This window comes from Talpa occidentalis, unplaced genomic scaffold, assembly GCF_014898055.3.
Source record: "Talpa occidentalis isolate TD23 unplaced genomic scaffold, MPIMG_talOcc4v2.1 talOcc4.4, whole genome shotgun sequence".
NCBI lineage: Eukaryota > Metazoa > Chordata > Mammalia > Eulipotyphla > Talpidae > Talpa > Talpa occidentalis.
The window spans coordinates 110,825,854-110,852,844 of NW_023604295.1; the positions used below are offsets into that span (position 1 = coordinate 110,825,854).

General features: G+C 37.9%; 1 protein-coding gene across 7 annotated transcripts in view; it reads right to left on the reverse strand.

The window, feature by feature from the left end:
• Window positions 1-13,377: 13,377 nt before the first annotated feature.
• FUT10 (fucosyltransferase 10) overlaps window positions 13,378-26,991 on the reverse strand; it is a 77,007-nt gene continuing 63,393 nt past the window's right edge. For all 7 annotated transcript variants that reach the window (XM_054700858.1, XM_037526027.2, XM_054700857.1 and 4 more), the window contains one exon: window positions 13,378-22,219. In XM_054700858.1, coding sequence (XP_054556833.1) covers window positions 21,995-22,219 — 225 coding nt within the window. In that variant the 3' untranslated portion in view covers window positions 13,378-21,994. The remainder of the gene's footprint in view (window positions 22,220-26,991) is intronic.

Sequence of the window (26,991 nt, forward strand, 5' to 3'; positions counted from 1 at the left end):
TCAGAATCTCCACCCCCACTGATACTTTGTTCACATTTCCCCTGGGGCTATGTGTCCTCACCTTCACTCCCTTCCAGGAAACACCACCTGAAACTGTTTGGCTTCAGCCTAGTTATAAAAACTAGCAAAATAACTAGAGAATGGTGATTTTTGAGGGCTTTTTATTTCTTTGTTATCATGATTGAGGTGTAGATGACATAACATTACATTCATGCCAAGTGTACAACAAATGATCATCACAATGAGTCTTGTTACTCTTCTTCACCGTGCATAGTTACAATATTTTTCTCTTGTTCTTGTGATAAGGACATTGAGATGTACTCTCTTAAGGACTTTCAAATATGCAATACAGTATTATTCATTGCAGTCACCTTTGTTTTTAAATAACTTATTTTATTGTCATTTTGCACAATTTAATTTTTAGTAATGACTGTTTTAATGACCCTCTCCCTGTCCTATAACAGAAGTATTTTTCCACATTCCTCTAAAAACTATTACTAAAAATTTAATAATTGGCTGTCATGACCCCATAAGATCACTGGGCATATGAGATGGGGAGGTTTCTGGACAACACAGAAATGGATTCAGGGAGCCTGGGAGTGTACTCTAGGAATTTAGTTCTGAAAAGTTCAATGCAGTTCTCAACAAGTTCAACAGTGAATGGCAGATGAAGTCATGAAATCACAGTGCAATATAAAAGAACTATTCCCAATGTGAGAAAAGAACTGAAACAAGTATTTTACGCAATAGTGAGTTTTAGCAGGGACTCTGGAGGAACAAGTCCTGAGGCTGAGGCAATGACAAGGTTATCAAAAAAGGAAAGGAAAGAAGACAGACTCCCTGGTATAGGCAAACTCGCCAGAACTTCTGATGTCAGTACTCAGGCACTTGTTTGACAGTAGAGTAACCAGATGTTAGAAAAGATCAACAAAAATTTTTATAGCCCATGTTTAGTAACTGAGAGAAAACACGTCACCCCTACCCATGGAAAACTGGAGAAACTTAAATTTCCTCTAAAGCCATAGTAGATGGAGCCTTTGTCTTTGGTTTGATGTGAGCGATGAATCTTAATGTATTTTTTCTCTACCTCAGTAAAAATGACTATGTTTGCTTGACTGGGACTTGGTAATTTTAAAATCAAACAAAAATCTATATTCAAAGATCAATAAACCAGGGAAGAATTTTAGAGATAATGTTGTCTCTGCTCCGCATTTCATAAATAACTAAAAATTATTTGACACCTGTGTATTTAGGAAGATGGACTAGAAGTGCAACAGGGTGGTCCCCAGGAAAAGAGGAGGTGGCTGGTTTCCTGCCCCACCCAAGGAAGAGCAGAGCTGAGCTGGGGGAGAAGCTGGAGAGGAGACAGGGGAAGGAAAGAAGCCGGATGGAGAGCAAGAATGATACCTGGAGGCGGCACATGGAGCAGAGAGACATGTGAAGAAGCTGCACTTGCTTTTTGGTCCAGGACTGTCGAAACAAATGTGGCTGAGAGACCAGTAGGTTAACAATGTCAGCGTTGATCTTGATTTTGATTTTGCTCTTTTCCTTCCAGACTTGTCTGGCTGTTTCTGTCTCTGTCACCCTTTTCTATGGGTCCCCACTGGAAGGTGCTTTAGATTTGTGGTGGGCTTTCAGGCCTCAGAGACCCTGCTTTGGGCCAACACTGTCTGGGCATTTACCCATGAGGGTTTGTGTAACTCTGCGTGCTTGATTTAGAAAATATATTCTTTGTCTTTTCTGTATTACTAACTAATTGTATTAAAGTTCCTTTCCATTAAAGGTCTTTTATGTTTTGTCTTGATATGGCATATAACAGAACATATTTAGAGCAGGCAGGTTTGGGGGCTCTGGGGTGCCCCTCTCCCTGTCCTATAACAGAAGTATTTTTCCACGCTCCTCTGAGAACTATTACTAAAAACCCTTCACACTATATATAAAGCAAACATTAAAAGGCTCTGCAACCTGGAGAGAAGGTAGGCTGGCTAGGGAACTTGGCACAAAGGAAAGACACAGAGGTGAGTTCCTTGGGATTTCCTTTTGTTAACACGTCAGACTTAGAACTGAGGAAGAAGGTAATTAGGAAATGCCAAAGGACTAGGAAAAAGACAGCTTAGAAAGACAGAAAATGATTAAACAATAATCCTTCCACTCTAGTCAAGAAACAGAGAAGCCAAATCAGAAATGACAGAGGGAATATTACTATTGATTGTACAGAAACAAAAATCATAAGAGAGAACTATGAACAATTGTATTCCAACAAACTTACACGAAAAGTCACCACTCCCCAAAATCACATTTTAATTCAAATACCCTTTTAAAAGTCCTATCAGGGCTTCAACTTATGACTTGGGGAGGGCAGAAAGCACTTTTCAACCCATAACCACCTGTGTAATTAATAAGGAGGTCTAACTGGCAATCAAAATCTTCCAACTAGAAAAGAAAAACTGTGGACCACAGGGCTTCTTTGGTGACCCTTACCAAATATTTAAAGAAAAATTAATACCAATTTTTTAAACTCTTCCCAAAAAAATTATAGAGGAGGGATAACTTCCAAATTCCTTCTATAAGTCTATTCTCATCCTGATATCAAAGCCAGACAGACAATTCAAGAACTGAAAACCAAAAGTCAACATCCCTAAAGAATATTGTTAAAAAAAATCTCCAACAACATGCTAGCAAACAAAATTCACAGTACATTAAGAAGATTATATACCATGACCAAGGGCAATTTATTCATGGTATGCATGGATAGTTCAGCATATGAAAATCAATCAAATTAATACACCATATTAATACAATTATAGGGGGGAATCTCTATTGATGCAGAAAAAAACATTTGACAAAATTCTACAATCTTTCATAACAAAAACACCCAACAAACTAGGAGTAAAAGGAAGTCAACTCAGCATAATAAAAACCATACTTGAAAAACCCATAACTAATATCACACTCAATAACAAGTTGAAAGATTTTCCTCTGACATCAGGAAAGCCCACTTTTGCCACTTCTATCAACATAGTACTGAAATTCTTAGCATGTTTTTATAGAGCAATTACAAAAGAAAAGAAGAAAAAAATATTTAACTCAGAAAAGAATACAGTGGGGTAGAGACATATCATAGATTAAACAATACAAACAACAAAAAAGCCCAGGAAAACATGTCTGATATGAGTATTCACTAGGGAATACAAATTTAAACCACCATGATATCACTATACACCTATGAGCATGGCTAAAATTGAAAATTGTGAGAACACTAGATGCTGGTGAAGATGCAGAAAAAACTGGTTTACTCACACATGTTTAGTGGAAATATTACAACCACTCTGAAAAACAGTTTTGCCAATTTCTTTCAAAATTAAATATACAAGAAGTCCACACACATTTAAAAAAAAAAGGAAAAAAAATATGCAACTACCTAGCAATTGTACTTCTGGGTATTCCTGAGAAGCAAAAATTTATTTTCATACAAAAATCTATTTCCAGTTTCATTTCTCAATATTTAATTGACTTCTCCAGAGTCATACAGAATTATAAAAGCAGATAAGGACCAGATCTCAGTCCAGTCCTCTGTCTTGTCACTACATCCTATCCATTGTCTCTGGGATGGAATTTAAGTTTTGTCTTCGGATGGATAGTGGCTGTTTGAAGTTGTTTTTTGAAATGATTCAAAGGTCTCAGATACTAAGGTCAGCAGCCTTGAAACTAACCAGCAAGAAGGACAATATATAAACTTAATATCTGCCCATCCTAAATCGAATTATGCTGCCACCAATCCTATAATACTAAAACCAAAATAGTTGTTAGCAATTAGCAAGTGTACAATCCTTTTATTTCACTGATGAAGTAGAATAAGAGATTGCCAGACCCTAAGTTATCATCTAATCTGTGCATTTTAGCATGTCCATCCTTGCTCTCAGAAGTAATTGACTAGATATTTTAAGTCCATGAGGTTCACTTTGTGTGGAAAAAAATTGACTTGTAGTTATTTCTCACGAATATCTTCCTGATATTGGAGCTGTCCTAGAGAAAGGGGAGACCATTCTAGAATAGAAAATACAGAATTTCAAATTTCACAGCAGAATTCTAATTCATCAACTTGATAATCAAAATATATTTTTTCATAGTATATCTGCCCTTATTTTTACCCATGTGTTTTCCACTTATATTGTGGGAAATGGTATAGCAGAGAGATGTAAAAACTGGGTGTTAGGACCGCCACACCTTGGGGCCTATGCAAATCATCACCCATGATCCTGGGAGTTTAAAGGAATCTTTTCAGGTTTCCAAAATGAATGATTTGCTTTTTAATTCCCTTGCCCTGCTAATATCAAAGAGGTCACTAAAAATGAGTAATAAAATAAAATAAAATTTCCAGGTTTTGATACTCTTTTTTAAAAGAAGAAAAGACTTGGTATTAAAATCTTTAGCCCCCTGGGAACAAGGCATGCTAAGAAATTTGAACTCATTACTGACTGGTTTGAGACCTTACAGAACCTCTGTCTGCAGCCTCACTGCAACCTCCCTGAGTAACCACATAGCAATGGTTAATGCGTATGTAAGAATCTGAGGATCAGGCAGGGGTGAGCAGACCCTGACACTTGATCTTTAGAGTGAAACTGTATAACAGCTCACAGCCTGCCTTCTGAAAGCTTTGGTCCTTGCTGCTGCCAGTCTCCCACCTTATCGGAAGGCACCAAAAGCTTCAAGTTACAACAGCTAATTAGATGAAAGCGGAAATGCATCCTTCTAATGCAGTGAGAGATTAATGCCCTCATCTTTTTCCTTCACTTGCTGAGGCAAAACAAAAACACAGATGAACGCTGTGATGCAGAAAAGCAAGTTAGCTTTGCTTCAAAACCAGAAGAGTAGGGGTTCCAGCTACAGTCTAAGGTGTTTTAGAGACTGTAGATACATACCAAAGGACAGAAAACAACCCAAGAGAAACAATCTGCAAACCCCTTGCTCAGTAAAAGTTAGCAGTACAATTTACCTTCGTATCTAGAGATGTACATTGTACGTAAAGATTTCATGTGTGGCTGGGTTTTATGGCATTTTTAAAACTTTGTCCCAGGAATAAATAGAGCTGAATAATGAGACATCAAAATAAAGATTTAATGTGAAATTCTCTAATGCAATTGAAAGTCATGAAAAAGCCAGTGGGGCATATTTTTCATGAGCATTATATGGCTCCAGTAGATTTCTTATAGACGAATGTAATTTATATTAAAAACACATTTGTAATTGACTCAGGAAAGAAGATGTTGCTGACATCAACCTATTTTATCTAAAGAGATGCAATTAAAAATGTATACAGAGTAATTTCATCTTTTTATTAAATTACCCTGAAGGAAAGAACAATGTTTCCATAGGGTGGTTGAGGCACTTAAATGCAAAGCTTGAGAGTAAAATGAATCAGATTTATACCCTTTAAAAAACAGCTCTGAGATCAAGGTTCTGGGTGATTTTCTTCTGGCAATCACCATGTGTGGTGTATTTTAATATAATTTTATACTCCGTTTTCAAGGCATGAAATTTGTGAGTGCCTTAAGGAGCTGTCAGCATGATGGCAGAGGGAACAGTGGGGAGTAGAGGGCGGGAAGATGATAAAGAGGAAGCAATTTCACAACTTAATATTTATCATGTTTTAAAATAATAGTCCACCACTCAATCTGAGGGAAAGGAAAAAAGAAAACTGTGAGAAGCACTCACATAGCCTAATTATGAGCTAAGCTTTTGTTTTAGATGAACTCTGTATCATTTTTTCCCCCCAAATGAGATTGTTAGCTTGGGGGGAGGCAAGCGGGGGACACTATGGAAGATGTGATAAATTTTTCAAATATTGGAAAACTTGTGATGTGAAAGTTTAGTGTTCCTCATTGTGAGGATGTTACTGAGGGCAAATATTATAATGAAACTTTCTTAAATTAATAAGCTCATACAAATATAAGCGATGTTAGTGTTGGCAGTGGTAGCTGGACAGAGGTGGTGATTTCGGAAGCGAGCATCCTGCATAATGTGAATAAACACATGAACAGAGAAATAGAACTCCTGCTTTCTGCCCTCCATCATGGCATCTGGTAGCGATGATGCTGTTACCTGTCAGTACCCTGGGCTTCAAAAAGAATACAGAGAACATTTATTTATTTTTTGTTTTATTTTATATATTTTTATATATTATTTATATATATTATATATATTTTTTTATTTTTTTGCATCATTTTTCATTTTTGCACAATGTATGCATTTTCATCTTGGTTATATTCCCCATACAATTCCTACCCCCCTTATTTTGACCCTAATTCCTCCTCCTCTCCCCCCCCAACCCCATGTCTCTCTGCTTTATAGCTGCTTGTTGATTTTGATTTTTACTTAATTATAATTAGTCTTTTTCCTGGTCCCTTATTTAGGTTTTCTACATTCCTGCTATGAGTGAGACCATCCAGTATTTTTCTTTTTCTTTCTGGCTTATTTCGCTGAGCATGATCCCTTCCAGCTCCATCCATGTTGCTGCAAATTGCATGAGTTTGTCTTTTGTTGATTGCTGGGTAATATTCCATTGTGTATATGTACCACATCTTCTTGATCCAGTCATCTATTTTTGGGCATTTGGGTTTCAAATCATAAGTTTACCTCAAGTCTATTTGTGATAAACTAATTAATTTATTTAAATTGGGGTTATCCTAGATATGTCCCTAAAATTCTACTAGCAGGTCATATTGCAAAATGCTTTGTTGTTGAATTCGATAATTTATAGGATGAATGGGTTTAAAAATGATGAATTATTAAATGAAATAGGGCTATCTGTCATATGAGCACTCAACAGGTCAATGACCCTTTCAAAACATATTTATATTAAAAGTTACTTTTGTTCCTATTCATAAATGCCAAAAAAACATAGCTCATTCAATCTCATTCAGCGTAGTGCTAAAAAGAAGACAATGTTCTGCACCTTGTTTGAATACTGCTGTAATAAGTATGCAAACAGTTGAAACCATGTTCTTAGGTATTTGGGGAATTAAATTATTCATGGAAAAATTGTGCTAATTAAAGATAAAAGAAACCAGTGTCTCAGAGACTTTCCAGGTTAGAGATTATCATTGAGTTTCATAGGGTATTTTGGGCAGTTTTGATTATAATATTCTTGTAATTAATTTGCATAAACATTATATTGTAAGTCTTCAGTTAACACTATGGATTAGGTCTTTAGAACTACAACTGTTAAACAACATCAAATAAAAGCAGATCCTTGAATATTCAACTTCGAAAAAAAGAATACAGAGAACAATAAGGAGAGGAGGAGGAAAATTTGATTGTGTAAATAGAAATCAGTTAGGACCTCCCCAGTGGCGCAGCGGTTGAGCGCTGGGCTGTGAAGCTGCCCGCAGCCTCTGCAGCGCCAGTTCAATCCCCGGCCGCCTGGCAAGGGTCCCACATGGTGCGCAGACCCCTCCTGCCGCCCGCTGCTCCCCTCAGCAGTGTACTTCGGTCCTTCTGCCTGCTCTGCTCCCTGCTCTGGCTCTGGTGAATTCTCTCACCCTCCCGCGCTTCTGACTGTACCCAGTGCTTGTATAAATAAATAAATAAATCTTTGAAAAAAAATAGAACTCAATTAAAGGAAAGGCAAATGTTAACAGAAAAGAGACAAAGAGGAGTGGAGATTATTTTTTAATTCCTCCTATACCTTCAAAAAAAAATAAATAAAAGCATAAACAAAATACCCATCACTACTATCCCTTATACCCCCTTCACCCTTCCCTTCCCACCACTCCATTTTAATCTCTAGTACCTCAGTTCAGTTATCAATGTCCATAGTTTATTTTTATTTTGACGTATTAGCTCATCTAATAAATGAAGTTCAGCTTTATTCCCTTATGTTACTCATATATGTGAAGTCATCCAAATTTTGTCTTTATCTTTCTGATAAACTTCAATTTAAATCTGGACTGTGCCTTTTATTTGCTGTGTAGATTTGGATACATTACTTGATGTCCTCTGTTTTCTAATCCATGAAACTCAAAATGATAATGTAACATTTTCACTTTACAGAACTGTGTTGAAACTCAAATGGTATCATAGCCACATGAAAAATGGAACACAATAGGTATTCATAAGTATAAATGTTGTGTTTGTGTGTGTTGAGCTATAGGAAATGCAAAAGAAGATTCCTCAGACAAGATAAGTTAGTAGGTAAGATTCACTTGAGAAAACCCTAAGACATCATATAGACAGACATAACATATTAGTTACTCAGAGTCATCATGAAATGGGTTAGTTAGAGAAAACTTCTGAGAGATTTTAGTCCCTGAACAGACAGTATAATCCCTGAATGAAATCTGAACTATAATACACTATTGGCATTTCTAAGACATACTCTAAGTGACTTCTTGAATGCTTTGCCCAACTTTCTGATAATTATTCTACAAACATTTATTAAAAACCAACTGATTTCCAGGTGTACCTTCTCCTGGGCCTGTCACTTCTGCACAGAAACAGGAGCACCGGCCCCATTTTCCCTCTCCTTGGGGAAAACAAACAGTCCGACCTCAGTCCCTGCCATCAGTGCTCTGACCTGATCTTTACCTTCCTTCTTTGAAAGTATTAAAGAAAATAGTGTACATTGTCTGGCTGTACTGTTTGTTTTTTCCCTTTTGATGTACCCTAGATTCTCCAAGCATCACCTGTTCCTAAACATTGCATATACATGACTGCCACCAGAAACAAGACTTGGCAAATTAATTGCCCATATTAATTCTGCAGGCTTGGTTCCAATTTATATTTCAAGGTATAATGCATTGAGTTTTGCAAAATGTCTCCGTTTGTTGCTAATTTTAATTTTTTATTTCAGTAACATTGGTATACAACATTATATATGATTTATAGGTGTAGGATCACCCTCTTCAGGTGTTGTTGCCAAACTACAGAAAACACCAAGTTATCCATGGTCCTCCACCATAGTCCATTGTGCTCCCTCCCCACTTTGCTCACTCCCCTTCTCCTCCCGCTCTGGTAGCCTCAGTTCTACAGTCAGATTTCTAGTATTTGCTATTGGTTTGGCTTTATCTGATCCTTTGCTTTGTTTCTTTATACTCCACATATAAATGACACAATCTGGTATTTGTCTCTCTCCTTCCGATTTATTTCACTTAGCATAATCCCCATGTTGTCTTATTGCTAATTTTAGATGGGAAAGCGTTTTGAATTCAAACATATTTGTAAATATTCAATCACATTTTCATTTACTCCTGAGCAGATTTCTCATTAAGGCATAACATGCAACTTGAAATATCATTACTTTGGAATAGAAGTAGGCAAGCTTCAAACTCATATGAGTTTAATTCATTGATTGATTTTGCCAGACATTATGCACAGCACTATGTATATATACAGAAAGAAATACCATTGGCTGGATAGGTTTTCCCCATCTTGCTTACTCCTCCTGGGGTCAAGTACACACCAGACTAATAAGAGAAGGTAAGAGAAGAGAGATGATATAGCAAGATAATCCACAGAACATACCTATAGGATTGCAGATTCTACATCATGCAGAACATTGAGAGGTTTATTTCCCTTCACCTGGGGTGTTATCTAGCAGGCAGCTTGAAGAGCTCAAGGGAAGAAGCAGGACCTTGAGTGAGGAGCAAATGACAGTGAACACACTATGTTCCAGAATAAGTGAAAGAAACTGGAGGAGATATGAATGAATTGCAGTAGAAGAAGGTCCAACTCCTCATTGAAACTCTTAAAGGAGATATAACATAGAACTTGACTCAGGAGTTGAAGCTGGGCCTCCCTGGTGGCGCAGGCGGTTGAGCGCCACACTGTGAAGCTGCCCGCAGCCTCTGCAGCGCATGTTCGATCCTGGCCAGCTGATGAGAATCCCACATGGCACAGCAGACCTCTCCTGTCTCCCCCGCTGCTCCTTTCAGCAGTGTATTTCGTGAGTCTGCCTGTTCTGTTCCCCGCTCTGTCTCTGGTGAATCCTCTCACCATCCTGCGCATCTGGCCTGTACCCCAGTTCTTGTTTAAACAGATAAATCTTAAAAAAATTAAAAAAAAAAAAGAGTTGAAACTTGCTAAATGTGCTCTTCCTCCTTCCCTGCAGGTGGGTGGGCCCTTCAGCAAGTGAGTGTGCACACATCAGCTTAAGCTATTGAGGCCAATTTGGGAAATGGGTTGATGGGTTGTACTACTCCCTCCTTTTCCACACTGGATTGTAATCTTGGTGATTACAATGGAGAAATAGACAAAGTGTGGTGAAAGAAATGTGGAGAGTTACTTACAGCTAAGTCTTGAAGGACAAATGGGGATTCATCAGGTTGATATTCCAGGCAGAGGAAATAAAACAGTATATACAAAGATGTAGAAAAATGAAGAACGTTTTCAGGCAACATGTAGCTAGTTTGTTAAAGCCCAGCACAGGGTATGCTGCTGGGGGAGGAATAAATGGAGAAACTGGTGAGTCATGAGGTTATATCAGAAAGAGTCTTTATCCCAAGGGGGATGAGTGGTTTTCAAAAGATATTAATCTAGGGAGCGGCTGATATATACAAGAAATGATTTGTCCTGAAAACCGTCCTTATGTGGGTAGATTCTACAGGCACACTTCTGTTCCAGACCACTGCAATAAAGTGAATGCCGCAATAAAATGAATCACACAAATGTTTTGACTTTCTAGTGCATATAAAACTAATGTTTATACCAAACTGTCATCTAGTAAGTATATAATAGGATGATGTTTAAAAAATGTGCATGTCTTAATTTAAAAATAATTTATTGCTAAACCTTACTAACCATCATCTGACCCTTCAGCAAGCCACGATCTTTTACTGGTAAAATAATATTTTGAAAAGAATCTTTTTTTTTTTTTTTTTTGAGCAGTTGGTCTCAACAGTGGGTTTAAAATATTATATAGATGTACTGTCATCCAGACTTTGTTTTCCATTTATAGAGCACAGATAGAGTAAACTTAGCATAATTCTTAAGGGCTTTAGGGTTTTCAAAATGGTAAATGGGGTTTTCAAAATGGTAAATGAGCAACTTAAAGTCACCAGCCTCATTAGCTAACCCTAATTTGTCCTTTAAAGATTTGAAGTCAAGCTAGCTATGAAAGTCCTAGATGGCATCTTTTTTCAGTCGAAGGCTGTTTTATCTATTGAAATCTGTTGTTCAGTGCAGCACCTTCATCAATGCTCTTAGCTAGATCTTCTGAAGAACTTGCTGCAACTTCACTTCCATACTTGCTATGTCAGCTTGCATTTTCGTATTTTGTACTTGCTATGTCAGTTTGCACTTTTGTATTTCAGAGATGGCTTCTACCCTTAAACCTCAGGAACCAACCAGCTTCAAACATTTTTTTCTGTAGTTTCCTCATCTCTCTCAGTTTTCAAAGAAATGAGTTAGGGACTTGATCTGGATTAGAATTTGGCTTAGTAGAATGTTATGGCTGGCTTGCTCATCTTTAAACCAGTCTCCATATCAACAATAAAGCTGTTTCACTTTATTACCATTTGTGTGTTCACTGGAGCAGCTCTTTTCATTTTCTTCAAGAGTTTTCCCTTTGCATTCACAACTTGGCAAATTGTTTAGTAAAAAAAAGCCTAACATTCAGTCTATCTTGCTTTCGACATGCCCTCCTTTCTAAACTCAGTCATTTCTACCTTTTTATTTAAAGTGAAAACCATGTGAACATTCTTTTCATTTGAACACTTACAGGCCCTTGTAAGATTATTAATTCACTTAATTGTAATATTGTTGTGGGAATATAGGGAGACCCACGGAGGGACAGAGATGGGGGAGTTGCCAGCCAATGGAACACCAAAGCGACAATAGAAACATCAAAGGTGGTTGGTCACAAATCACCATAACAGATACATGATAATGAAAAACTCTGAAACATTGTGAAAATTACCCAAATGTGACCCACAGACACAAACTGAGCACACGCTTCTGGAAAAATGACACCAATAGACTTTCTCAAAGCAGGTTGCCACAAAAATTCAATTTGTAGAGAGCACAATATCTGAGAAACACAACAATAAAGCAATGTGCAATAAAACTGAGATATATCAAAAAGCTTACATTATATACATATATTGGAGGAAACTATGTGAATGTCATCTGAGCTGGAAGCTGGATGTGGGGTATGACCTTGGAAGAAATGTGTGGAGCCTAATGCAAGCAAACCTTACAGAGAAGAACAATTTAGAGTCACAACTACCCACCCTGGGCCACCAGTGCGGACAGCTGTGGGAGCTGAGTAGAGGTTGCTGATCCTGTGTCACCACCACTCAGGTAAGTGTGGACCTTTTCTGGATAAGTGGCTACATCAGCTGCTCTTTACCTTGCTTTTTTCCATCTAGTTTTATAATGAGGCTCTTTCTTAGACAGCTCCCTGTATGCCACCTGTGAAGATGATAAATGTGAAATTCATCTCGGGAGTTAAGTTGAGTCCACCTGAAACGACTCATACACCTCCCTGTTTTATTATTTTCCCCCAAAACAGAGAATGGCAGGGGTGCCTTTGACACCCAGTGCAAACAGGGCAAGTAGAAGTGAAAATCCAGCGTCAGCTTCTGAACTTGGTGGGACGACGTTATGGGTGATGAGGTACTGAATGGAAAGAGTAATAAAAAGAAAGGACAGATGTGAGTTTATTAAGGGACTAGACTACTAAGTGGGATGGTTTAACATGGATAGATAAGGCAAGGAAGGAAATTGGATGATTCTCAAATGTGCAGTTTTGGTGATTAAACAGTTTTATGAGAAAAGATCTTTATTTCCGTTTTATTATAGTCAAGGGGCCTGTGATGCCTCCACGTCAAGTTTCTCAATGAGTAGTTGAAATTATACATTTGCTTGAGATTAGTAACATGGCGTCAAGAAGAAAACATATGTCAGAAAGCAGATTGGTGAATATTTGGGGTCAGGAATGGAAGAGTATTGACTACAAAAAGGAATGACAGACTTCCTGGGATGATATAAATGTTTTACATCTTGAATGCGGTGGTAGATACACAAGTGTCTACATTTGAAAGAACTCATGCACAGTGGTTGAGCGCTGGGTTGCGAAGCTGCCCACAGCCTCTGCAATGCTGGTCCGATCCCCGGCCACCGGGGGAGGGTCCCACATGGCACACAGACCTCTCCTGCTGCCTGCTGCTCCCCTCAGCAGTGTACCTCGTCAGTCTGCCTCCTCTACTCTCCGCTCTGCCTCTGGTGAATTCTTTCACCCTCCCGCACTTCTGACTGTACTCAGCGCTTGTATAAATAAATAAAATAAAATCTTAAAAAAAAAAAAAAGAACTCATTGAACTTGAAATGGATGCGCTGCATTTTACATGATTATAATGCAGTAAAGTTCATTTATAAAACTGTTCTGTCATAAGTATTTAATGATAATTAAAAATGCAAAGCTGGCAAGATCAGTGAGAAAGTTTACAGAGAAAGATAAGAAGAGGATTGAGATTAGAACAGTATTTTAGAGGTAGAAGAGGGAAACTAGCAAAAATCATTAGGCAGTGTTTAGCCTGAAACAGAATAGTAAGATTTGAAAACTCTGGTGACTTATATGGCATCTATTTCCACTTTACTTTACACATGAAAGAACTGAGGTTCATATTGAGGTGAAATGCTTTGCTCAAGGTCATAAAGGTAACAGCAACACTAGATACAGCCCAGGGTCAGGGATGGGTATTGTCTAGCCCTGCTCCACCATTCACACTCCACCCTACAACACAAAGAGAAGCCCTAAGTATTTAATGACACCGGTGTCCTGCTGTGAGTCTTGAATCTTTCTCCTGGTATGGACTTTCTCCGTGCAGCGCTCATCAAAGAGCCAGATGAAACTATGAGTTTGTAAAAAGCCCTTGAAAAAGATAAAACTACTTTATAAGGTAGAAGAGGTGCCCTGGCAACCAATACCTGTGATTTTGTAAGTTGAAAGGGCAGGCTTAGACCTACATTCACACCACCAGGGTGGAAAAGGAGGAAGAGTTTTTCCATCACACAAAAACATACCTACAAAGCAGAATGTTTGTTTTCTTTGCCTATAATGGTCCATCTCTGCACAAGGGACAGGCACTTTCTGGCAAATCAAGTAAATGAACATGTCCATATGCCAGTGAAAATTAAGAAAGAGGATGTATGAAAAAGGTATTTAAAAATTTATCAAACCAAGTACCACATTTCAACTTTTATTTTCTTTTTTTAAAGAAAAAAATGAACTCACATAAGTGTACTTCCAAGGAGAAAAAGAGACAAAAATTTGACTTTATCAGTCTAACAGATGGAACCAGAAACATCTAGGGGAGAGGAAAGAGGCAAATATGGTTGTCATGGTTTCTTCAAGATGCAGTAAACAAAGGGACCCAAGTGGACAATGAAATCCCCCACTGGGAAAAGCCACATGTCACTCCTTTCATTCTAAGTTAGATAATTGCCACACTTGCTTTGAATGTCTGGAGTCAGTGGGAGATGAGAGAACAGAGATGCCGTCACTCACCCCTGGCTATTCTCAAATTATATTTACCCTGGGACCATCCTACCCCCCTAGATGACAGACATCAAACAATTAATGACTACCTCAGATTAATCAATTACCCCAGTGGGCTGTGCCCTGAAGAAATTTGTGACTCGTGTAAACACGAGGGAAGCTGTGCACAGCCTGAGACCAAGTTCTCTGTTTAATTGGGAAGCCACAAGCACATATGAGAACATTTTAAGAGATTTGTAAATCCTGGTATACACATTCAGGTTCCTAGGCTTTCAGTCATCTCTGAATTAATCTAACTCCACTGTATTCTAGGTAATATGTGAAGCATACACAGCTGGATATCAGCATTGTCCAATGTTTCTGCATAATTTGTGGAGGTATTAAAAGAAGAGGGAAAAGGAGTAGGAAGGACCCCTTCACAACAGCTCATTTGAGAGTCCAGTTGAAGCCTGTGCAATAAAGATTGTCCCTATGTGATGTCAAACGGGCAAATGTCAGGAACGTACAAATGTTTGGCTGAAGTCGCATGTTTTGTCTGGAGGTTCTGATCAAGTAGACACAAGGTCATTTCCAAGGTCATCTCAGAGGCTGCCAGCACTGAGATCAGACTGTTTAAACCCTGAGTTCTATAGCAGTCCCCCTCCTACTCCTGCCAAAACAGATTCTTTCTATTCCACACAAGATTAGGGATTGTTTTCTCCTTGTTTTCCAATGCCCTTCGTGAATGACCCTCCAATTTGCTACAGGATTGTGCAACCGGGATGGAGGGCCAGTTCAGAGGTGAGGAATGTGGCTGTGTTTATGAAACACTGGTTCTGGGGTGATGGACGGTAAGACTGTGGCACTTGGGCCGGCTGCAAACAGGAGGAGGAAGGGTGGCTTCACCTTGGCTCAGGTACATGTCCTTAGAGCCAAAACGTCACTGAGCAATTTTTAGATTGTTGAAATTTATCTCTCTCATGAGTCTGCCCCCAAAGTCCAAAGCTTGCAACATCTTATTTCCTGTCTGGGAATTTCCTGAAACTGGAACTGAGATCCTGGCCTCTCCAAAGAAGACCACAGAAAGGCTTTTTCTCTGAAATGATGGCTGTGCTCATCAACTTCACTACACAGTTCAGCCTCACCAAGTAACACTATTTTCACTTCTCCACAGAAAGCACGTTTTCCACTCTTCATCATTCATACCCCTCTGTGCTGTCATTGTCACTTGCCCTTAACTACGAAAATGTGAAAATTCTTATTATAAGAATTTGGGGGAGCATTTTTTTTTTTAAAAAAATGGAACAAAATGGGAATTTGGAGAGCTTTGTTATTCTCTGTAATTGAAAAAAAAAAAGAAAATTTTGAATAAGTATCAAATTGCAGAGAATCACAGCCTTGACTGATGGTATCTGTTTCTTAGATCTGTCATCTGTATGATGAGGAAGGCCATAATAGGTGGGGAATAACACAATATGCTATTTTTCTTCAAATTTTAAAGCTGGTTTTCCATAACTGTGGTCACAATTTAGTGTCACTTTACAAGAGTCCAAATTTTTTTTTTTAGCTTTTGTTGTTTCCATCACTACTTCGAAGTCCTTTCTGAGTACCCCCAGCCCCTTTGCCAGTTTTCACAATGGCAAAGGGGAAATACTGGCTTATACAGAATTACACAAGCAAGCACCCTATAAATGAGTCAGGTAATTTATCAGTAAGATATCATGAAATCTAAGCCTTCCCAGAGAGAAAAAAAGAGCTTCCTCCACTTATAATGGAATTAGGGCCAGTTTATCCAATTCCGAATTGAAAATATTGTAAATTGAAAATGCATTTTCAAAAAAGCAAATGCGACATACTATGAATTGTTGAATCTAACTGAAACAAGTCCAGTGTTGATTACATTATTTCTACAACTTTTCTACAATTCTAATTTCTTTTCAAAATTAAAGGGGCAGGGAAAATGGTCCCATAAGGGGAGGAGGAAGGTTCTCTAAGTCTCTGTGATCTTTCCCCCAAGAGTCCATAGCATCTGTTCTATTCAGATTTCCACTTTGCCCTATAATCAGTTTTCTTTACCTCTCCATCACTAAGATGCTTGAAGGTTCTACCCTTTCCAAGCACAACAAAATTCCTCCCCTTCTCCAGAACAAAGCAACCCAATGGCCTTACACTGCTGTATGTAAAAGGTTTGATCAAGAAGCGGAACACAGATCAACTCCATCCAATGGAGATCTTAAAGACCTCTACCTCCTGGAAAAGAAACATTTGGCAAATCTTAAATGTTTTCTATTTAAAAAAAAAAAAAAAAGACCTAACATTTCACTCCACCAAGGTAAACTGAAATTTGTTTTGTATTATTTGTATTATAAAAAAGGGGGTGGGGGGCAGGGGGATGAGACTGGCCCTCCAATGGCTATTGTAACAAGAAAGTGCCATTGTACATGTCAGCTCCCTGCACACAGGAGACCCTTAAAAAATAGCAGAGGTGTTCTCCCTATGTTTGCACTCATGCTCAGACTATTTTAGAACACAGAGTTGCTAAAACACTGGTTCACCTCTATACTCCCTAGAGCAGGGAAACTGCACATCCCGGTTCATGACTAGAGTCCTGGCTCAACTAATAGCTTTCACACTCAAAAGTGCCCCAGTTTGAAGGCTAAATTACAAGATCATTCTACCAATTGCTACTGTCTTTCTAGGAAACAGCTTACTAAAAGGCACAGATTGCTACATCATTTTCCAGAATAAAGGTTACCAAGATGTTTTTACAATGACATCCCTAGAGGGACCACAAAGTAAACAGACCAAAAAAATAAGGGAGGGGGTGTTGCAGCAGACATGGTTCATTTTCACTGTTTCTCTTCCACCATCTCCAGGGTAACCGCATACTGAAGTGGGACTTGAGACCATGAACACAGGAAATAGAAGACATCTGTGATTGTACTTCCTACTTAAAGATGCTCATCTAGGTGACCTGCGTTCTCTCAGACTAGCAGATAATATTATTTCAGTGGTGAAATGAGTCTTCTTATTAATGGTGTGTGAACTATACACATGATGACTGAGTGCAGCTTGTAAGATGAAACTTTTTCAGGTGCTGTGGCTAAGTAAATATTGACTTGCCCCAGCGCCTGTGCGTAAGGTGAACAGATGGAGTTCAGCCAGAATAGAGCTGCTTGCCTAGTGAGCTCACCATCATTATTTTTTTTCACACCATCATTATTGCCATTCCCCAAGTCAGAGTTTTAATTCTTAACAGAAATCACCCAACGTTGACAGAAGAAATGCCTTCGTTGCTGGGAAATAGGAATAGAACATTGGAATGAAGAATGAAAAGAACAAAAGGATGTGCTTCTAGACTTGACAATGCATTTTAAATTTGAACTTTTAGTAATTTTAACACATCTTGTCAATATAGCCAGTTTAATATATTTTACCAATTTTAGCTAAGTATATCAAATTAATTCCAGGCAATCTGACATTCTGAGTGACCCAAATTATTATTATTTTGTTGACATATTTCTAAAAATTTTTTTGTTGCTGTTCTTTGCTATTTTTTTTCTTGGCCTCCAATTTAAAAATCAGAGGTTCATTTCCTTCATTAAAGTTCTGATTACCTTTTGTCTCACCCAATTTTCAAACTGCCAGTAATTTTAGTAGTCTTCTATTATAAGTTCCATCTTTATGATGGAAATTTTCAACTAAAAAAAAATACTGATTTTTTTTTTAAATTGCTCTCTAGAATATAACACTATCTCTTTCTTTCCTATAATTATAAAAACAAACTGATAAACTAAAAACCTTTCAAGTCACCATGTCTGTTTTCAGTCAACGTCAAAAGTAACATTGTTTAACATAACCACCAATCTCTGCAGGAAAGTCTTCAAGAATCAAGAAGTTGTCAAGTTCAATGTGATGGAAGATAATTTGTCAAAATTTTAATTTTCACTTGAAAGCTGAAATCTTACCAGTACCAATACGTTTACAGTTCTCTTACAGTGACAGGCTCATTTCGCTTCCGTGATGATGGTTGACAAAACCTAAGACTGAAAGGCCATCGTCTGCTAGATGTTTTTGTGTCAAAAATGGAATTCCATAGACAAGCAGCAAATTCAGCTCCCAATTCAAACTCACACAAGTGCTTTTCCTGAAGATTCCTGCTGTGCTGAACAGCCAAGTGTTTATGTACACGCCGCATTTTGTCACACAGAATATTAAAAAGACAAAGGTCGAGGCTTAATAAAATCAATCACTTTCAAGGACATTCCTAAGTAAAACTGATGAGTTGATGAGTCTCTGGTGTTGTGATCACTCTGTATGTTAGCCTCATCCCAAAGGCTTCTGGGACAATGCCCTGCCTCAAAACCATTTATGTCACCCCCTACCTACATAATGGTCTCTAAATTTCTTTAATTACCTGCTCAGTCTGTTTTTGTTTAGTGATGGAGTTTGTGATAGTAAAATTCTAAATATTCGGTATGGCCTATGCGGGCTGGTTGTAACCTCCTCTGGATGATACGCATGGAAAATGAAGAAAGGAATGTTTTCATCTAATTTGCAAAACACCCTTGGAGGCATTAATTGATGTTCAGTTCTGAGCGCTATTAGAAGCGTCAGAGACAACAGTAAAACTGTTCGTGTCACTGGTTCCAGGCGACTCAAAGGCGTAAAGACAGAAATCAAGAAAGAAGCCCCAGGAAAGTGAAAAAGATCTGTCAACTATGACTAGTCACACCCTCGTAGTGTTACAACCACACTTCTCCTATGAGTTGAGAGGACAACCACCACTCAGAACCACTTCTGCTCCTCCTTATTCCCTCGGCCTCTTGCCCACTTCCTTAATAATTTCCACTAGCGCCAACAGGGTCACACTTTAATGAGTTGGGCTCAGCATATTGATGTGGCTGCATGTTATTAGTCAGAGAGGTTATTATGACTTAGAAGAGAGCATTCAAGTTCTAAAATATTATGTTTGCTACATGATCAAAGGTCAGTGTTATCTCTATTTTCAGGTGAAGAAGTGAAAACTATCGACTACCTTTAGAAATCATTTTCTTCAGCATTTCTAAAAGGTTTCTTTTTACCTTACATTTGCCTTGACAACACAGCTGCACTAAACAGAAGGTGGCATTGCACAAAGTCCTTCACATCCATGAGTCATATTTCAAAAATACAGACAGTAGGGTAAAGAAAAAGATAGATACCATGGGATCAACACAGAAAAATACACTGAGGGGCCTAGCACGGAGTTCAGAGCACAGCTCCCATCTTGCAGATAAGAGTCCTGCTCCAGTGGGGACATGCCCGTCACGCCATACAACCATCGTCAGGAATCATCTTATTAATGAAAACTATGTTACAGAAGACTCATATGCTAAGCAAAAAAATAATAATAAAGTCTTAAATCTATGGCTACTCAAAAAGAGTTCCAAAAAGCCCCTGATTTATTTTCTTTATAACACACCTTATTTTTACTCCCATAAAGTTTCCTATCTTCCATCCTCTTATATGAAATTTTTATGCACGTTAAATGATCAGCAGTTTGTTTCACTGATTTTGTTCAGAGCTATATATTGTAGAAGAGTTTAGAAAGAATTTTATTTGTGGACTTGGTAATGAACCAAGATAAAACAAAACCAAGTGAAATGCTGGGGTTTAAAATATGCATGCAGTATATAAGCACTGGCTATTTGTTTAAGGCATTTAGTGGGAAGAATGGAAGATAGCATGGAACTAAGTCATCAGAGGTATAAATCATATCTTAGGCTTGCCTTTAAGAGTATAAAACAACAATGAAAGAAAGCTCATTTAATAATTTAAAATCTAGCCTTAATTAACAATGCCCCTTTCTAATGCATTCTCTTCTGCTCTAATCAGATAAAACAGCCAAGGTAAGTAAATTCCTTTCCACCCTACAAACTACCCAATTAGTATGCTTCATCCTCCGATCTAGAGTGTGATTCTTTTGAAAAGCATACAGTGGTTCTTATTATGACTGTCTTAATGATTTAAAAAAACTATAAAACTTGAATTTTGATAAACAATTAAAGGTTACACAGAACTTGAAAGATCAGCCAAATCACTCCTTTGTAGGTACAAAACTAAAGCCATGGTAAGGAGGTTAAGAGAGATTTGTGCAAAAAATGAAAAATGATGTAAATATATATAAAAGAAAAAAATGAAAAGAAAAAAAAGAGAGATTTGTAAGAAATCATATTAATAGCAGAGCTGGGACTGAAAAAAAAACCCTGCCATAGACACTTCCTCCCACTCAGCAAAGTGACCCTTCCTGCTTCTAAAAGAATGTGTGTGTTCCAGTCCTCTTATTCTAGCAAAGTCAGACAGAGAGAATAGCTTAGGAAGGAAATTGATCACAGCAGGCACATAAAGCACTTGCCTGGGGTAAGTGGGCTGGTGGCAGAGGAGCTATCCGAGGGTTTGCCCGTAAGCCATGACAGGAGCATGACAGCGCCAGGGACTCTTCCTGTTCTCTGGAGTTTATATATTTCCACTATCAGAATACCAAAGCCATGATGCATCGGGTGGCAACAGACTTTAGAGTCATCGAGAAGCCTCTCCACCCTCGCACAGCCCAAAAATGTGAGCCAGTCACCTTGTCTCTCGTGGAGGTTCAGTGGATGCTCCAGTCAAGACAGCTTTATTTTCTCTGTGACAGGACAGGGAATGCTCACAAAACTGGTGGGGCTGCCCACCAAGACAGGCTGTACTTTATCCTCAGAACAGAAAAATCATCTTTAACACCTCCACTCTCACACTGATCAAAATCTACAGGTTGTCCAGCCCCACCTGGTCATGATTCATGTTACTAATCTGCTCAGTAGTGGAAGGGTCAGTTGGCAACATCTCACTAGCCAAAACACACAAGGGGGAGGTACATCTTCACTAGACATTCCTCTTCGGCGGAGAAACTAGGGTAAGATGAAGCTAGGAAAGATCGGAGAGGTGTCTGAGCGTGGAGTCGAAGGTGGAGATGCATATGTTCTTTTGACTGGAAAAGTAGAGTGGATACCCTTCACACAGATTTTATTACTCACTTTTATCCCTGAAAACCAACAGATGGAATCTTTTATTGCCAAGTTCTAATGCATTTCATGTTTATGATGGGTTTGCCAAATACCAAAACTGCAGATAGTGGTTTGAGTATCAAGAATCTGCTACTACACCCTCTGTCTTCCTCTAAGCAGTTAAAGATTCAACCTGCATTTGGTGAGAATCCACAAAAGGCAGCAGGCATATGGGTCTGTCTGTAAACTGAAGGTGACCAATGTCCACTGGAAATATTTGCATATTTTTTCAGTATAAAAAATAGAGAGGTGACCCCTAAGGGTAATTCAGATCTCTTATGACATTTGATAGGGCTCATTATGAGTACTGCAGCAATTTATTCTTACCCTGAAGGATAGTCAAGAGAGAGGCTATTATATTAAGATATTAAGGCAACCTAGAAAATAAACCTTAAGAAGGCTCTAATCATTATCATTCTAATACTTTTTGAAATCAGTCCTTGAATACGAGGGTCCAAAAGTCTTGAGCTGAAAAGTTTCGATTCCTATCAACCAGCCACCTTAGTGCCTGTGCTTCTTTCTTGGACTGCTGGAAGCTTGGTATCCACATCTCTCGCAAAGAGCTCCAACGTGGAGCCGAAGGTGAGAAAGCAAACACGGTAGGCTCTGGGCAACTCAGGTGGGTAACCTCTGCCTTCCATCTTTTAGGTGGTAAGCCCTGCATTGAGAAAAGGGGAGACTAATGAAAAAAACATGATACGGAAGCAGAAATCCCATGTTCCTGCCAGGCAACAACAGAACCCAGCACATACCTTTCCTAAACCAAGTATCTCAACTTCAAACCATCTCAATAGTTTTAATGGAGAATAGTTAAAGGAGAAAAAATCTGATATTTATTGAGACTACTCCGAGCATGAGATACTTTGCTAGGCACTTCACATAGATCATTTAATTCTTATGGCAAATATATTATATAGGTAACCACTACCCCATTTTACAGAGGTGGGAACTCAGGCTCCACAAAGACCCAGGAGATATCAGACACTCCTGAAATTAAGACAAAGGCAATAGATTAAAAAGAATTAAGAGGGTCTGTGAAACAGGTACTCAGATTCCTTTCTAAACTTACCTGTTTTATTCTCTGGAGAAATAAAACACTCTAGATCTTTGACTTAGAGAAAGAGGTGAAGCTGAGGACAGTGGCGTGGCACTGAAAACAGAAGGATGAAGTGAGCCTGTGAACAGTGGATATTGAGACCTTCGTATACCTCCTCTAGTCCATCCCCATAGTCTTGGTGCCAGGTCCCATAATCCAGGAAGGAAAATAAAGGGTCCTTCTCTGGGGAATGTGATATGTTGAGGAGGACATAACTCATTAGGAAATCACCTAGCCAGATCACCCCACAATGAGGCTCAGAGCCAGTGTGCCCACTCATCCTCAGGGGTTATAGTCACACCACCCTAATATGAGCAGGTTACAAGATCACAAAACAACTGAGAAAAATTACCAACAGCATGGGAAATACATTAGAAAACTTCAAATAAAACTGCCTAACACATTTACAGATTTAAAAAAAAGACAATGAAAAATAAACAGATGCCAGAAAAATAAATATATAAAGAAATAAAATATTTCTTTTAACACAATGAAATAATATTTCATTTCATAAGAAAATGAAATATTAGAAATTAAATAGTAGAAATTATTTGAAGTATATCTTATAAAGAAGAAAAGATAAAGAAATGGGAAAACATCTGAATATGTATCTTCTGCTTTGGTTCTTTAACATTAAAGGCCTCATCTCAAAAATGTAAATATTAAGGGTAAGATACAAGTGTTACAGAAAAGAAAGAGGGAAGGCAAGAAATACTCAAGAAATATCCAAGAAGATAATAATTGAGGGGATATGTTTCATATAGAAAAGTTCAAATAGAGCTTAGTATGGTAAATGCAAATAGTCTCTAGCCAGAATGCATTTTTATGAAATTTCAGAACATAGGAAAGAAGGAAAAGATTCTACAGCCTCCATGGGAGGAAAAATTCGATTTTGAGGATTAGGAGTTACAATGACTTCAGGTTCTCTGACAATAACCCTGGAAGTTCAAAGGCAAAGGTGAGGTTCACTGATGAATGTTAACATAAGTGGGTAAAACTTTAAGGAGAAAAAAGATTATCTGCACAGCCTCAAGTTATCTCCCCCAAATAATTATTAATTATAATAATAATTATAATTTTAACTTATGTTAACTTATGGTTTTAACTTATGTCCACAAATTGACATTCCTCTCTCAAGGAGGTGAAGCTTAATTCCCTCCTTTTCATGTGGGCTGAACTTAGTGACTCAGTGGAAAGGGAAAGTTTGTAACTTCCATGGAAAAACCTAGAAGACACCACATTAACATATAATCAAAATTAACATAACCAGTAACATGCCAAACTCACATCACATATACGTGAAACAATACAATGAGAAGGGCCCTTTCAGCTCTGCGACATTATTTCCCAAAAGCCATTACCCAAGTCTCAACATGAGGAAACATCAGGTAAATCTATGGAATGATATTCTACAAAATGCCAGCTATCACTCTTCCAAAGTGTCAAAGTTACTAAAATTAAGGAAAGACTGAACACCTGTCACAGATTGAAGAAAACTAAGGAGACATGATAGAAAAATATAATCTGGTAACCTGGATTTGATCCCAGAACAGATAAACACAGTGAAAAGCTGTTGGACAGCTGTTAGTGAAAAAGCTATTAGGACAAAGTGTGTAGTTCAGTTAACAGTATGTTCCAACAATTAATTTCTCAGTGTTGACAAATGCATGGTTATATAATATGTTAACAGTAGGGGAAGCCAGGTAAGGGGGTACAGGAACTCAGGACTATCTTTGTAATTCTTCTGTCAAACTAAAATTATTACAAAATTAAAAGTTTAAGGCAATGGCAAAATGCCTGCAAATTCTGGAAAAAAACAACTGATGTCCATGTTGTAATTTACATTCAGCTAAACTACTTAAATGTTAGAGTAGGATGAAGAGACATTTCAGACATTCTCTCATGCACCCCTTCTCAGGAAGCTAATTGAGGGTCTGATCATCCAAAACAGGAGTGTAGACTAAGACAAAGGGAGAGAAAGCATACAGGAAACAGAGGTGTCAATGCAAGAGAAAAAGATAAGAAAGGAAATTCCCAAAGCACTGGAGAAGGCACATCTCAGGCTGATGTTCTATACTGAACAGAGGGTCAGTACCTGCTGGAATAGGTCAGAAACCCAGACGGGTTTCTCCAACAAGATGAAATAAATGCACACCTGATATATCTGAACATCTTCAAAGGAGATTTAAACAATAAACAAGGATTGAATTAAGGATAAGTACATAGAAATATAATCAAATAAGAAGACCATTAACTAGGGGGAAACAAAAGACTGTGCAGACAAGGGAAACAAATCATAGAGTATGACATTGTGCATCTCTGAATAACAGTTATGTAGTCAAAGTCACAAATACTGACTATAAAAATACAGTGTTACATAATAATCAGGTTATTTAAAAACACTAAGTACATAGGAAAATAATTATCTAAATATTGATCATAAACAGTTGTTTCTGGAGAGAAGGTGAAGGGGAAGTAGAACACTTTTTTGCCTAGCTTTGCAGAACTATTTGATACTTTAACCTATGTACATATATTTATCTTTTCTAAAGAGAAATGTTTTTTAATGTGATGATAGTAGGAAAATAATGTGTTTGGATTTATAATGATTAGAATCTTCTGCTATCCCAAATTTAGAAAACAGAGTAGAAAAATCAACTTAGAAATACAGAATTCAGTTATCTACAAATGATTGGATGAACACAGTCTCTTTTCCTTAAGAATCCCATAGGAAACATCTGAGAAGATACTAAGCCTAACTAGTTTGAAGAGATAAATTTGAAGGAACATAATGCATCTTTAAGCATCTGAAGGGGCAATAAGTAGATGAGTGAATTAGCTTGCTTGGTAGAGTGTGAAGGATAGAGTTACTCCAAACCCCCTTTTCTTAGGAAGCAGTGATCATGGAGTTTGACTTCCAAGGAGCTGGGACTAAAGCAGAGATTTATTACCAAGTCAACATTGAGCACAGAAAATGCGATTACAAACAGCAAACCATTAAGAAACACTAAAGCTTAAATTTGGGAAGTCTGTACACCAATACAAAGTCCAAAGGACCAGACAGAGGGAGGTTCTAAATTGGGGTTACTTGCGCTAGAATTCATACTCTAGTCAGAGTTCAAGTTCATGAGTAGAGACCATTTGGAGCAGGAACAGAACAGAATGAAGGAAGTTTTAAAATAATTACCACTAAAAGCTTTTCTTTATTGAAGTTGCAAGACTGTATGAAGCTGAATAAAGGAATCAGAAGCAGGTAGCTAAAAACCAGCTATAGAAAGGGAAATCTGAGTTCAACACCAAAAAAAAAAAAAAAAGAAAACTAACAAAAGATAAAATGAACTACCTTTGAAATAAGGAAATCACCACTGGAAATGTTTCAACACAAGGAACAATAACTTTTCTGTGATGCTTGAATAACCAGTCACTGGAAGATGTAGTGGTCATATAACCTTCAATCGCCTTACCAATCTTGCCTGTGCATAACTCAAGAAAAAAGGTTTTGATGTTTCCTTGCCTGCCCACTTAGGAGTCCATTCAACAGTGTGGAGTAAAGTTCCATCTGTGTTGATGGCACAGAAAAAGAATCTTATGAAATGGATTCTTTTAATCCTAGTGTTCTTTCAGAAATATTTCACAGTATGACCTGGAGTGCATCTGATGAAATAATTAAAATTTTTTAAAGTTATTAAGTTTTAGCATCCCAAATCGCCTTTCCAGCTGAGGTCCTGAGCAGAAAAACTAGCTATTTCTAAAGTATGATTAGTAAATATTTTGCTTCCAAAGAGAACATGGTTCCTGATCATAAGGAAATTCATGCTTGGTGGCCTAACCCAGAACTTCAGCCCTGAAAAATCTGAGTTGCCTTGTTCTAATACTTTAATTATACTTTCATTTTCATCACTGTGCATGGAAATACCAAAGAGATGCTCAGTCTGTCATACTTTAATCTGTTTCACTGTGTAACAGCAATGTAAACTCCTCAGTTAGCCCATTACTACTACAAATACAATCATGTCCTTATTTTGCATTAGTCCACCAATATGAAGAACCAAAAGTGACTAGCAACAATTGTAATTCTATAAATTCAAGTTTAGTGAATGTCTGGGGTTTATGAATTTCTCCTTTGTGACCCTAGAGGAAGCTGCCACGTACATCTTTGACATGTGAAGGAATTAACCTCTTCATTAATGAAGGTTCCCTTTCCCCCCACTAGCCAGGAGTCAAGAACCTAAAAAAGGGATAAGAAGCATGAAATAAACAAAGGGGACATTGATCATGATGATGGGATTAGTCAATACTACATCTACTCTTTGGTTCCCATAACTGTCTACTCC